The sequence below is a fragment of the Varroa jacobsoni genome, unplaced genomic scaffold (assembly GCF_002532875.2).
Source record: "Varroa jacobsoni isolate VJ856 unplaced genomic scaffold, vjacob_1.0 contig00046, whole genome shotgun sequence".
NCBI lineage: Eukaryota > Metazoa > Arthropoda > Arachnida > Mesostigmata > Varroidae > Varroa > Varroa jacobsoni.
This window is the reverse complement of record NW_019214400.1, coordinates 149821-163726: the sequence shown is the minus strand read 5'-3', so window position 1 is coordinate 163726 and position 13906 is coordinate 149821. Positions and strand designations below refer to the sequence as shown.

At 40.9% G+C, this 13906-nt stretch overlaps 1 protein-coding gene and 1 long non-coding RNA gene across 5 annotated transcripts in view; one reads left to right on the top strand and one right to left on the bottom strand.

Moving 5' to 3' along the window:
• The window catches only part of LOC111270676 (uncharacterized), a 45101-nt gene extending 40754 nt beyond the window's left edge, over positions 1–4347 (top strand). The window contains exons 3-5 of one of the 2 annotated variants that reach the window (XM_022851025.2): positions 2010–2150; positions 2483–2597; positions 3140–4347. In XM_022851025.2, the coding sequence (XP_022706760.1) occupies positions 2010–2091 (82 nt within the window). In that variant the 3' untranslated portion in view covers positions 2092–2150; positions 2483–2597; positions 3140–4347. Of the gene's footprint in view, positions 1–2009; positions 2151–2482 lie in introns of both variants that reach the window. The other variant, XM_022851024.2, reaches the window with a different exon arrangement.
• The window catches only part of LOC111270677 (uncharacterized), a 28050-nt gene extending 20276 nt beyond the window's left edge, over positions 1–7774 (bottom strand). The window contains exons 1-2 of one of the 3 annotated variants that reach the window (XR_015315025.1): positions 7692–7774; positions 4413–5094 (exon numbers count right to left, since the gene is read on the bottom strand). This is a non-coding gene — a long non-coding RNA (uncharacterized LOC111270677). Of the gene's footprint in view, positions 1–4412; positions 5095–7449 lie in introns of those variants that run through there. The other 2 variants (XR_002686402.2, XR_002686403.2) reach the window with 2 other exon arrangements.
• Between the last annotated feature and the right edge of the window lie 6132 nt (positions 7775–13906).

Sequence of the window (13906 nt, the reverse complement as noted above, 5' to 3'; positions counted from 1 at the left end):
CGACCAGAAAGCGATAGAAGATACACGCCGCTGTTGGTATTAAATAAACGGGCAGGCAAAAGTTAAGTCGGACAACCAATCGCAGACCGAAGCCACTTATTGTATCGGGATTAGAGCACCCCATAATAGAGGGAGGCGTGGATAGGACGGTTACGAAACGCGCACCACATCGAAATAACATCACCAGCTGCGGAGGTTCTATAGAAAGCTGATCAGTCCCGAAAGACTGCACAGAGCGATTACACGATACGATTTACGTTAGCAAAAAGTAATATCTGCTGTGTACCTTTTCTTTTCTTTTCTTTTCTTTTGTCTCGCTTAATCGTAACAAAGGAAAAAAGGTCAGTTTATGCAGTATGGGTTCGTCTGCAACGAAACAATTGACTTCAGCACATTTTACGGTTTCTGATTTCCAACTCATTTGATCTGATTGGACGTATCAGCTTTACTTTTATCCTAGCCATCTCAGATTGTCTCGTTCAGGTGACGGTAAACTGATTTCGTTTTTTCCGCTAATTAAGGTATTCAAGCATGTTACTGCCTATACAAATACTGCAGTTTATACTGTCGTTCTTATACTCGTTCTATTGAACGGAAACCAAATGCTCAATAACTACCGGCACGCAATGGACATGGATCAGAAGCTCCACATAAAAACCAGTACATCACTGGTCAGATAAAGTATCGCGAGACTATGAGCCCATTCTATGTAAGCTACCTTCACACCTGGAGTTGGCAAATACGGGCCCCAACATTGAATCACTGCGACGAAACTCGTAGCAATCTGTACTTTGTTAGCTACTCGTATAACTGCTATATTAGTAAGGGGCGGACTGGCAGGGACTTTCTGACACATTGGTTCGCCAAACCGCGTCGTTTCGAAGTCCCCTGGAGTCCTGAGCTTCTTTTCCACCCGCCCTAGGTTCTTTTTTCTCTCTTCTATAAACGGCAATTGATTGTCCTAAACAGATTGAACCAGGCCCGCCAACAGCTATCACCTTCGACGGAACAGATGAAAAAAACGAATCACATCGACCAAGTAAGAGTCATTGGCCAAATGTGATGGTTGAGATTAGAAGACCTCCGGTGAGAGGGTGTTAAGTAGCTGTGCACGTCCCCATCGAGCTGTTTCTGATAGTCCCCTCCATGGATTCCTATATATTTGCGTATGTATTAGTGTATCTACATACACTAATACAATAATAGTACAATAGAAGACCGCGATATTTCGATAGATCTGTGCGGTGACAAGTAGCTTCATGTCCGACACTTCGAGGGATCGGATGTCCCTTTGGTAGTTAACTCCCTAGGTCTCATCGCGGTAACAGAGACGAGATTCTTCTTTCGTCCGCTGCGCCTACAAGTAACGCACTGATGGCAGATCAATGAAAACACCCGCCCAACCTTCATATGTCACTGCGCGGTCGAGAAGTCGGGCGGTCGTAGCAGGACCGAGGCGGCCTGAAGACATGAGCTACGATAAAGAGGCGGGGTCTGGATGAAATTGGTGACATTATATTGTAGTGCTAGTTTGCTACCGTTGCTCTAAGAAGAACGAGCCCCTTATAACAAAAGCTGACATTGCGAATTAAATAAATAATTGAAAAGTTTGAGTGGGGACGGAAGGCGAACAATGAAACTGTTTTAACATGGATGAATCTTTCTTATATGTTTAATGTTTATGTAAACAAACTAGATGGCTATAGTAGGGAAGCGGTTGTTGGCTTCATTCCATCTATGTTTTTGCATGAAACCTACACTCACGAAGATAGATAGGCAAATGTGGTTAAGGGGGCACGTACCGCCTAACCATAACACGATAGAAAGCTAAACACAAGAATTAGAAAAGAGTTTCAAATTAACGCATCTAGTTGAACGAGGTAGGCCAATACCTTAATCACACATGTGTTGATTATTAGGCAAAGCCATCGATGAACTGAATAAGTGAGAGTTCGAACGTGGGGGTTGTAGTAATACACAGTGTCGATTTTTGCTGATTTTTCTTACAGTATACCACCTATGAGCTCCGGTAAGGCAACGATTTTGACCTCGGAGAGTACGGCCTTCAGACCGATCAGCTCTAAGGAGTAACGCAATGGAAGATAGAAAGCAGCGTGCGCATTTAAGTCGATCTCGAATAGTGGACTAATGTAAGTCGATGCGGACATGCCAAATATTCAAGACCCCTTAACACAAGGCGCATTTTCCATAGGTCCTATCCTTTTTTCATAGGTAAACGCGTGTAGGTACAGTACTTTGATACCGATTGCAAACGATCTTCAAAACCTAAGATGGTCAGACCAATTTAGTTCAATGTACAGGGAACATCGGCGCATGAGCAGTTATTTTTATTAGATATCTCCGTTCTATTCCGAGTATGTCTTCACATTGGCGTGTAGGAGCGGGTAGTTACATGACGTCACCGTCACGGAACGCCTAGACCTCCATCTAAACAAATCAATCTGTTTCTTTTTCATTCCAGATATATTCACGCATCGCAAATCTTGAGCGTGTCTTTCGAGACTAGTCATCGTCGACCAACTAGTCAGCAACAGTATCACAAATGGATTGATATCAACACGAAGGCGAAGCTAAACGTAAACGCAATTAAGAAGCATTTTGCAAATAGTATATACGCTTAGCGAATCCTCCGCATCGACTGTCCGTGTTGGCCAACCCACAATTTTGTTCCCAAAAGCACAACCCTTTTTAACTTATGACATGAATAAGGTTACATCTCGCGACCCATAAATAAAACGCATTTGATAATCATATGTTATTACAGTTCATAGCAATACAGAGTGTGTTAAAACTCGAGATCAATCCTCGACGGGTTCATGAATTTTTGGTAATAAGGCCACGAAGGACCATGTCCATTTATTAATGAAGGATTGTTTTTAAGAGCGAAATTTTGTCAACTCTGACAAGCATCACTTAGTAGTAATAAATTTGGTTGTGTAACGGTCACTGCTGCGATTGAACAGCAGCGGAGTCTGCGGTTGAACAACTGCACATATATTGGATGGTCAGTTATTTCTGACAGTCTAAAGATGGTTAAAAAAAACCTTCTCGGTCGTTGGAAACATTTAGACTGGCAAGACACCTATACTACAGGTATATTTTTATGTTTCCTGAGCAGGAAAACAAGTGGCGGAGAAACCTTAAGTCAAAATTGTCAAGATGTCACTGTTACGGAACTACCAAGCTTCAGTTACGACTAGAATGGATATCGGCACTGCATGGCTTTGCTGGAAGAAAAAGCCATTTGTGTAGCCTTATGACTCCTTGACATGTTGATTCTGCCATTTAAAACGCTATGTACATGGTGGTAACAATCATAATACAGCCTTTGTTTGAATTAAGGTTCGAAAAATGCCTTTGGCAAGACGTGAACGTCGGCCAAAACATATCATTATAGCAAGGTGGATCAGGTCAAATAACGAGCCAGTATTCTATGTCTTAAGATGGCCAATCCAACTGAGAAAAATGGGCGACTGATTTGTAAGTAGGGAAAACGGAGCAGGGCTCTCGCTAGTAAAGCACTAAACGTACAAATTAGTGAAGTCTAATTTAAAGATCATCCTAACAAATCGACCGCTGATTGGAGGTGAAATAAAATTTCAATCTTCACCTTCAACGACCTTTCATTGCTTTATGGCAGAAGCAAATGATTGTAAACCGTAAAGTGTTATTTATCTCGAAGAAGAGGCAGTTACGGCGGGGTAGCACTTACGTTGAAAGGACGTATACCAAAGTTATGAAGAAAGCAAAAGCCACAGTTCTCTCAACAACTTCAGATTTTCGATTTTACGTAATTTGATTCAATTAAAGCATACATGAGAGTTCTTCCTATATATGTAACACGAAAAGATCTGACCCGTCGACGAATTTCCATACACAGTTACTCATGTACTACATCAATGGAGGATGCCAATGATCAGACGAGTGGTGATCGATAACGAAACGCTCAGCTATTGCGTAGGCTACCTCTTAACGATCACAACGGGAGCTGCACCTAACGTATGGTGCGCCTTCAGACACAAACTCTCTTAGAAGTAGACATCTATCTTCACAAAAATAGTAGCTATTATTTAATAAATGTCAGATTACTGTATTAAACGATAGAAATAAATAACACATATTCTCGCATAAATGTAAAAGTGACGGAATGACGAATGTAGAAGTGACGAGTGAGTGCGCGTAACAAATAGAAATGATCGTATATTGAAGTCGGATACAGGGAACATCACGAACGGTGTAGAGCGCTTCGAAGGTGGTCGGGATAAATGTATTGATTCAGTCAATATGGGAATTGTACAAATAAATGTATACTGATTATTTCTAAAAGGAATATTGTGTTTATGTAGTATTCCAGTAGCTCTATTTAGTATATTTTCGTTCTTTCTAGTAGGTACAGTTGAATATTCGAGAAGCCATTTACGATTTTGTCCTTAGCCGCAGTCTGTGTGCTGAGTTTATGCTCGCGTGACACGTCCTTAGCAGGGTCATCCCTAGCCAATAACTGTGCGGTAAACGCGCGGATTTGTCGGTTATACACATCTTTGTAGAAGACATCGCTTTTATTAATTGTTTCTAACATACCGTGTCGTTTCAAACATCACCTGTAGCAGACGAGTTTGCTTTTTGTTCAAGCAACATTTGCAATATAACGTGTACGCATTTAGCAATTTTTCCATAACGAACCACCCTTCAGGAACTCTAACCTTCAGCATTCACTTAAGGTTAGCGTTGTGGCTCACATCTTCGTTGCGATTTATCACAGAGACACTGATGAGAAACAGCAGCAGGATCTCATCCATATGACACCTCCATCCCAATGCCGCACCCGCAAGCAGCTTAGTCTTACTTAACGCCATTGATGCCCCCCTTGTTTCTTCGCTGCGGTGGATCATCGTTCCGCACCTTTGGCGAAGACTTCACACCTTTCGATCTTGCGTCGGCCTCATGAGGGCTGCCCAACCCCTGAAAAATGCGCGAATCTCCGCTATTCTTCTCAATCGTTATTGTATCGCTGACCGCTGTTGGCGTGCTGAAGCTATTTGCGCCTATTCCTACGCACTTGCTTCTTCTTCTCTAAAAAAAAAAAAGTTATCGGCGACTATAATAATGATCAAGTTGACGACGATTATAATAACAATTTAAGAACATCTCCACCCAGCTCGTTGAAGAAAAACGAGACTTAGCGGCGTGTTCAACGCCGCCCCACCATTGACTAATGCCAGAATAGGCTAGCTCTAGGGATTCACGAAATCTATGCGTACGCTACGCTACACTATTGACCATTTTGGACATACGGTATGTATACTATTCGTGTTAGCAATACGGCGGTCGACAGTAATCACCAGAGAAGATTAGAGAATATATATATATATATATATATTCGGTAAAGACCTTACTGGACATCTAACTGTCAAAGCAGGAAAGTATTTTCATAAACTTCCAATATATAATAGGCCTTATGGGTTAGCACGGTTAGGGTTCTGTCGTAATATCAAACTAAGAAGTACCAACACCGTGTCGCAAATTTTACATTATGAAGAACGTTCTTCGTTAGCTCAGCTCGATCTTCACGTTCCACTATATATATACATCCTTGGCAAATGGGCATATTTTAGGGGCTGTTATTAATGTCGGTACCGCTGCTAATGCCACCGCCAGTCCCGAATAATGCATCCCTGGGTGCTGCGTGTGTAATGGGCGCTGCTCGCTTCGATCTCGTGGCGAAGTGTGAAGCTCTGCTAACGATGCCCTGCCATCGATGTTCCTCTTCGCCATCATCAGCACCATGAGGCTGCTCGTCTTCTTCGTTCCTTATTGACGGAATGACGATTACCAGCACTGCCGGCTGTATCCTAGCAGCTTCGAGTAGAAGAGAAAAACGGTTCACGGCGGGTCACTAACAGGTATGTATGTATGTACATACATCATATGTTGGCTCGTTGCATTTTAGGTTCAGCAGCGTGTCGATATCCTCTTTAGTGTCCACACCATTGCTGCTGCCGCTACCCCGGCCGCGTTGACTGCTCTGACCTGTAATCGCAATGTAATTCGATGTAGGCCCCTAAACGAGGCATCCGCTTCGACTGATGAGGCCGTCTTCGTGGGCGCAGTCGTTGCCGCCGCTCCCATGATTGCTGGTAGCTCTTTTCGTCTACCTGCCCCTTACATTGGCAATGTCTTGCTTATATGTCTAAGTTTCTATCGCTGTTGTATACAGAACGGAATTAGGCAGAGATTATGTTTTAGCACAGTTCTTACTGCACGAATTTGTACTATAATGTATTTGATTGCAGTTAGCACTAAGACTGACTGAGCTAACGGGCAGCGTCACAGCATCCGCGCCGGCATCGAGCAAGGCAAGAAACCGTCACGTTAACGACGAGTCGGATCGTCGAATCAATGGTCGTTTAATAACAATTTAGCCGCGGGAGAGTTCCACTCATCTTATTGCTACCTGTCCTTTTATCGACATCAAAGAGACTGGATCAGAGTAGCAGTGCTTCATCAACACGAATGACAACGATGACAACAACAACACCAACAATATGCACAACAATCATAACGGTAGCTGACAAGCGACACCATTCGGCCACTTCTCCCAAAAGCTACAGCCCTGAAGTTTCTGAAGACTCTTCGTACATCAATCCACGATTTTCTTTTAGCTGCCATCGTGATAAGGGAACTTTGGACCGTTAATAAATGATGAGGCGAGGATATAGAGCGAACAAGGAGAAGCCGCCTGAGATGTAACTGTTGGCGGCGCCGGGTTACACACGAAGCGTAGAAAAAGAGGAACACAATGATTTATAAACAGCATACAGTGAAAGAATAATTGGAACATACAGCAGCGACGTTGATGGTAGTGAAGGTCAGATAGTGAAGGTTAATGAAGTATGGGTTAGCCGTGAAGTCTGCGGACTACAATGAGAAACCTAGAGCAGACGCTAGGGATACACGATGTTAGTCAGAAGAAGCTGACAAAAAATGAATAGAAGAATTGAAAAAGCATTTAACTTAACTTAAGGTTGAAAGAGATTATAGAAATGAGTATGACTTGAAGTTAAGCAGCGTCTGTTGGATATGGATGTATATCCATTATTTTACCTAACAACAAAATCGACTTACTTTATCTCTACACGTACTTCATATGTATAGTCTAGAAACAACCATGGATGCTAATAAATACGACTCTGTTGAAATATTAATAAATCATTTTTCTAGATATTCTAATAGGACGATTAAAATGAAATCAATTGATTTAAATTCATTTAAGTTGTGTCTAGGCCTGCTAGTGCCTGCACCGTAGAATAGCATAACATGAGCCTCGAGAAATCTATCTCTTCCGCTAACTGTTTTATGGTTATTCGACTGCTGCCAGGCGCGAGTTGCTGCCCTTCCATGTTCTCGTCCGTGACCACTGTCACAAACCTTCAATGATGAGAATCGTCATCTATGGACTCCAGCACGTTTACTTCTTACTGGCTAACTTTTGCAGTCAATCTGCCACATCTGACAGAGAAGGTCTATGCGATTTATTTTACTTTTCACTCAAAGTCCAATGCACTCCCGATGCTCCATTTTGGAAAAATCACAAAACGCTTAATAAATGTCTCTCTGATTCAGTCTCACTGTACAACTCAATATTGTTTCAGATTATTATGAAATTTTACCTGTACGTAACAGAAGTCCTATTCTTTTTACCAAACCAAACGCGGATCACAAGCAATTATCTAGTGGCGCGAAAATTCAAACGACTTCTTTATTTCCAATCGACCAGTTCTTCTCTATTTAGTCACTATCGTACCTCTTGCCATTCTCTCTTGTCAAACAACTCTTGCCGAGAAAGTGTCCAACACGAGCTAAATCCATACGCAAATGTTAGCTACCGTCGAAGTTGCAAAATTTTTTACTAGAATAGACAGGTGTAATTCATCTTATGATGAGCCAGCCTCATGTCAGCATTAGTTCAGCGTGAAGTTTCATCTGCGTTCATCTGGAAGCGCTCTTCAAGGTGCGAAAAGTTCGGTGAAGACGATATCAGTAACGGTCAAATAGCACAAGAAGTTATTGGCTGTAGCGTTTGAGATTAAACGTAACGGATATATGGTAGTAAATAGCCACCGAAATAGAGGCTAGCTAAAAATGTTCTCTGACCTTTTTATCTGGTTCTATTCGTGTAAATTCTGTTTACACGAAGCCCACAGTGTCTAGGTGTCCTTTACTAATACGTTCAGCTGGTCACATCCTACGTATGACGCTAATAAAGTGGCAGAAAAACAGCTTAACTTAATTTAAAACATAGAAATCTTATAAAGGAGAACGTTGCTTGTGGTTACGTTGAGTTGGTGAGCTCGAAGTGTTATACAATGGGCTAAAGACCGATCATGTTTGAAGTCACTACTAATCAGCTTGATAAAAGCTATTTTTTTATCGGATGATTATTATCGCATTTATTTTCATAAAAGCTGGTATATTAAATTTTCCTGCTTTTGTATACTGCATCACTGCTATCCAACCTATGCTGCACATAAGAATAAATGCTAGTTGATAAATAAATATGTAAGAAACAATACTATTACTATGATTATGAAACTGAAAGCTGGACAGTAGCTTCTGATTGAGTCTTAGAGCTCCGGGCTTCTAAAAATCGTAAACAATCTCATTCCGATTGTATATTGCCTTTTCTATTGCCCCTTTCTATTGTATTTTCTGAAACGATTCTAACATTGGAATATGCGCATAGTTCTACGGTCTGTCCATTTTGCTTCATGGATAATTACTTATTGGCTGAAATGTACTCATTTAATATATAATTTAAAAGCTGAAAGTAACGATCATATACGTTATTGTCAATTTAAGAAAAGTTTGTGTAACATAATGCTACGAAGTTAGAAACTAAGATGTAGATCATTTCGAATGCTAAAAACGCGGACTCACTGCCACTGCGATACGACATTGTACGCCCAAAAAACCATCTGGGATAGAAAGGAAAATGAAAAACCGTTCTTTTATCTAGCAATTCGCATTATGCTGCCAATACTCGAGGCGGTTTTTTTTTGTTTATAATTTCGGCAAATTAATGATATCAAAATACGCCTTGTAATACCCCGAATTATTTAGAAATACTGTAGCAAAAAATCACATTTTATTCGAAGTTCTGTATTAGTCGAATTAGGTGGAGGAGGATAGGCAGTTATTCAAAATCGCCCGCTTGGATTAATTGAAGCGGCAAATTTTGGAGCGTGAAGGTGAACTTGAAAAATAAGCATTCAAAGGCTATGAGCAATATGGCGTTCCTATTTCTGTGAAGTTGGTTCACTTCGCTAAGACGGCTGGCAAAAACGTTCGGCGTATCTGTTTTAAGAAAACGCATCGAAACTGAACGAATTCGGGTGCCGACAGGTTCGCGGAGAGTCACTCAAGGACGCCGAACGAACACTACCATTGAGGAAACTTTAGAAGAAATAATGCATAGACTCGGCAAAAAAAATTAGCACACCCGCAGGTACGGACAACACAATTGTATCCGAAACTATCTATTGAGCTGCTACAAACAAATCCGGTGCAAGAGTGATTCATTTTTTGTATGTATTTAGAAACACGCGCTTTTATTTTCTACATACTTAGTGTACACAAGTTTCTTGTACTACATGGGCAGCCATATACATACCTGCGATTGCCTTGTGAGTCGTTCCATTTAGAGCATAGATCGCCCCATATTTTCATGGACGCAACGCACGAGTAGGTGACGCACGGCGATGGCGTCCGGCATTGTCATCAGGTACCCAGGCTGAATGCTTTCGATTGTCGTGCTAATCGTCCGAAAATCTCTTTTAGAACTCGACATGACGCTTTTTAACTAGTATGTCATAGTAGCCAATGCCCCTAATGATTATCGCAAGTACTGCCATCAAGTTACTCCCGAACTTGATGAAATCAGCTGAGACAGCCATCAAATTCGATTTCTCTCCATGACGATGCTATTCTCAACGCTTGGTTTGTTCGGTCGGTGGTAGAGACTGAATTATGCGACATCTATGTCGACTGCATTCTTCAGACGGGTTCGTGGTTCACTAAAGATTCGCTTAAGGCGCCCTTGCCTAATTTTCTCATCAACCTTCCATGACTTTTTTTTAGCATCATGGCCACAACAATTCGACTACTGAGTGTTGATTTTATTAAGTAAGGAACGTTTCCGTCTTTGGAGCCGTTTGTTCCACAAAGAACGCCAGTTGTTATTCAGAAGTTGCTCGAAAATCTAACCGCTTGTTGGCCAAAACCTATCGAATTCGTTCGTACCGACGTATGTATGATAAGGTTCGGCAAAAATGACGGATGCATCAACGTCAAGATGTACGTGTGTCAGGCCTGCTTGAAGCTATAGAAAGTAAACAGCGTGTCCAGCACACATGTGATTCCTACAAACCGAGACCGAATCCGTCTGGACAGGAAAAAACATCGTGTAATTGTGACTTTAACGTAATGAAACGGCCGGCTCACTGTCACCAACAGTCATGACACGAAGCTGGTTGATTATTTATATATACTAAAACTATAGTAAAACTTGTTAAGCCGCTAACAACGACGCAGGTTCAAGCAGATTTACCGTCTTCTATACGCGAATTTTTTACCACAACAAATGTTGAGATATTGTGTTTGTTCTAATGGTATTGACTTGTTACTTAGTTGATATAATATCCAAGACCCGTAGGGAAATCAGTAACGTACGTTCTGGCCACATAGTTCCAATGCAAGACCTATGCTTGCTAATAAACTACGGCTTGGTTAAAGATGTACAAAATTCAACGCTGCATTTAGGCTTAACAATGTTCGGGATCGAAGCAACGCAGCTCCGTGCTCACGTGCAGCTAGAACGGTTGTTGACGCTCCTTACTACGCAGTAATCTACTTCATTGGAACACTAAACACGAATGGTGATTTAGGAGAACACTTTACCATTGATAAAGCAATAACTGTATGATCAAAGTGTACCCAACCCCATCTTTCTCATCATACTTAAGTTGCCCATAATTTCCTAGGGAAGTGTATTGTTCGAAGGTTTTGTACTCGTTGTATATATCTCGAAAGACTGCGAACTTTCTCTTTGACCTGTTTCAGAAATCTCATGCTCTACATTTAAAGCAGGTATTTAATGCTTGATTTATTTTAGTACTTACTGGCAAGAGATATCATACTCACCTTGAGGACGATATTTCGAACAGTGTCGATAGGATCAGTGTATTGTTAGGGATCTAAACAACATGAAAATAAACGAGCCGTTTTAATAGCCAGAATTCTAAAATATCAGTGAAATTGTGCTCCTCAAATTTAGAAACAAGCAAGGGTCAAGAAGCAGCCCGAGACAATTATGCGTATGTTATTTTCTCTTCGAATCAGATGCCCTGTAAATTTGCTCGGATACATTTCAAATCGAAATGGACACAAAGGGTAAAATGTTTTTAGAGAGGCCGGCTTTTTCGCTACACCTTTATGAAGACCAGTACTAGGGGGCGGGCATTTTTAATCGCGTGCACTTTTTTTTTTAGGACTTAAGGAATAAAGGGCCTAGCTTCGTTCGTTATTTCAACATTGAGTACATGTCAAGTGCAGTGTCGTTGCAGTGTAGCTGGCTATGGCCATGAGTGGGCAAAATATATTTTACAAGAGCCATTCCTCAGGGTTTAGAGAAAACCGTCGTATAGTACTTAGCGAATTTATGTTGTTTTGATACAGAGTCCATTTGTTGTGTACGTAAAGGTGAAACGATATGAAGAGAAAAGACTGTATGGCCGTCGTGCCCTATTGAATAACCATGCATATGAATGGCATGGGGTATCGGCGAACGTTTGGTTGACATTTCGGCAGTCTCTATTGATTTTCGAAGGAAATCTTACACTCCAGAATTGCCGTTTTATGCCATTACTATCGGTAGCGAAAAAGTATACGGCAGAAAGTAGATTAAGCTATGGTATCAGTTTGGATGCGCATTGAGAGCCATTGGCATCTTGGATTAGGCTTAAAGACTACCTGCGTAAGTAACTTTGCTTACTATAACCTATCCGCAACAATAAACATCACAAAAATTGATCAAACATCTGGTAGAACAAATGCAGAAATTAACCGTATAGTTAACCAGTACTCGGTTATAAGATGAGCTTTAGCGCTTGGTGCCATTAGTTTTCTGATTTTGTGCATGTATATGGGGCACTAGGAGATAACTTTGCACTTAGTTTTGTCTGGATTCTTTGACAGAGACTCCTCAACTTATAGATACAGATTACTAAACTTATCGCCGCAAGAAGCAGGAAAGATTTTTTGATTTAGAGGGCAGGTGCGAAGCACACCTACATACAGATAAATGTCCTTGTCTCTTAGGTCTCCTTGCAGAATCATCACATTCCATTTATCTTTGCCTACGAGATACTTCGTAATTTATGTCAAGGACCTTTTCGGCAGTGTGGTTACCATAGTGAACTATCACAGTATTGTACTTTTGTACAATTTGTACGAAGTGCTTTTGTAAGCCCGATGATAATCGTTAATTTTACGGTGTATCTGTAGACGTTTTAAGGCTATTTAACCAGTATTTTTTCGGCTTTTTAGCTTCGATTTAGCAGAAACAATGTGAGAAACGCGGACACCCGTTTGAAAAGTCAATGATTTTCACAGGGAGACTTGCAACATTAACGTTCACAAAATACTAAATCCAGTGTGTATTCGTTTCGCTATACAATTTCCTAAAATAATCATATATATATATATATATATATATATATATATACAGAATCAAGCTCGTGCCAAAGGATCTGCTTGATCACTGGCTTTACCTATGACCTAAATACCTGACAATAAATAAAACGGTATGATCGATATATGATATGTGCTAGAGTTGTCAGCTCGAACTGCTCCTAATATTCAGCCTGCACTCCGATCGTCATTGTCGATACTAAGGGTAAGGTCATCTTTTACGACTCGATACGCTCGATCTCTCAATAAATCCTTAAAAGCTTCTTCAATTCAAGCACATTCTAGTGAGTACCCGCCGACGCAAAAATGGCTACACACTGGTGCCGCTCTATGCATAGTATACGCTCTATGCTGGTTGTTACATGTATGTTTGTAAGATGTCGAAAGCTGCTTGGCAAGAGTGAATGAGCACTGTAGTAAGGCAAGAACTTCTGCCACCTCTCTCATAGTCTTATGACGATATTTAAGTGGACGTAACGTACACAGGATATCAGAAATCAACGGCCGACAATAGGCCAATAAAGTATCAGGCCTTGTTAAAGCTCAATATATATCTACAGTATAGATAAGCCTTGTTATTTCTTACGATTTAACGTTTCTCACTTGTAGCGTTTCATCTTCCTTAGCTTGAACCGCGCTGTCGATTAAAGGAAAAACGAAACAAAACAGATTTCCTTCGCGGAGGGGCATATTCTATCGACGATTCACAAAAATGTTCTCTTTTTCCTGCGGCGACCGCATAAGTCTGTTGTCGGCTGAGAGCGCCTATGAATTGAGCTTTAATAAAGGATGCAGATTAACTCCGTGGTAGAAGACGTTCTTTTCGATTCAGCTTAGCGATACCCCACTATTTATGTTCCACTAGCGATTAACGACAAACCAATTATAGGTGAACATGAATGTACGCCAATTCATACGATAACTGATTGAAAAAGGCACACACTATAATATAGTACGCGGCTGTATATAAGATAAATCAATGCTACAATTCTAGTTCACCGTGCAATGCCATTGACACTGGTAGCAGTATTTTATTGTTCTGAAGGTTCTTTTAAGTGACACAATCTAGAAACAGTTTTTTTTATCCGTTAATTTTCTCTTCAGTATTACAATAGGTAGTTTCTCTTTGAAAAAGCCG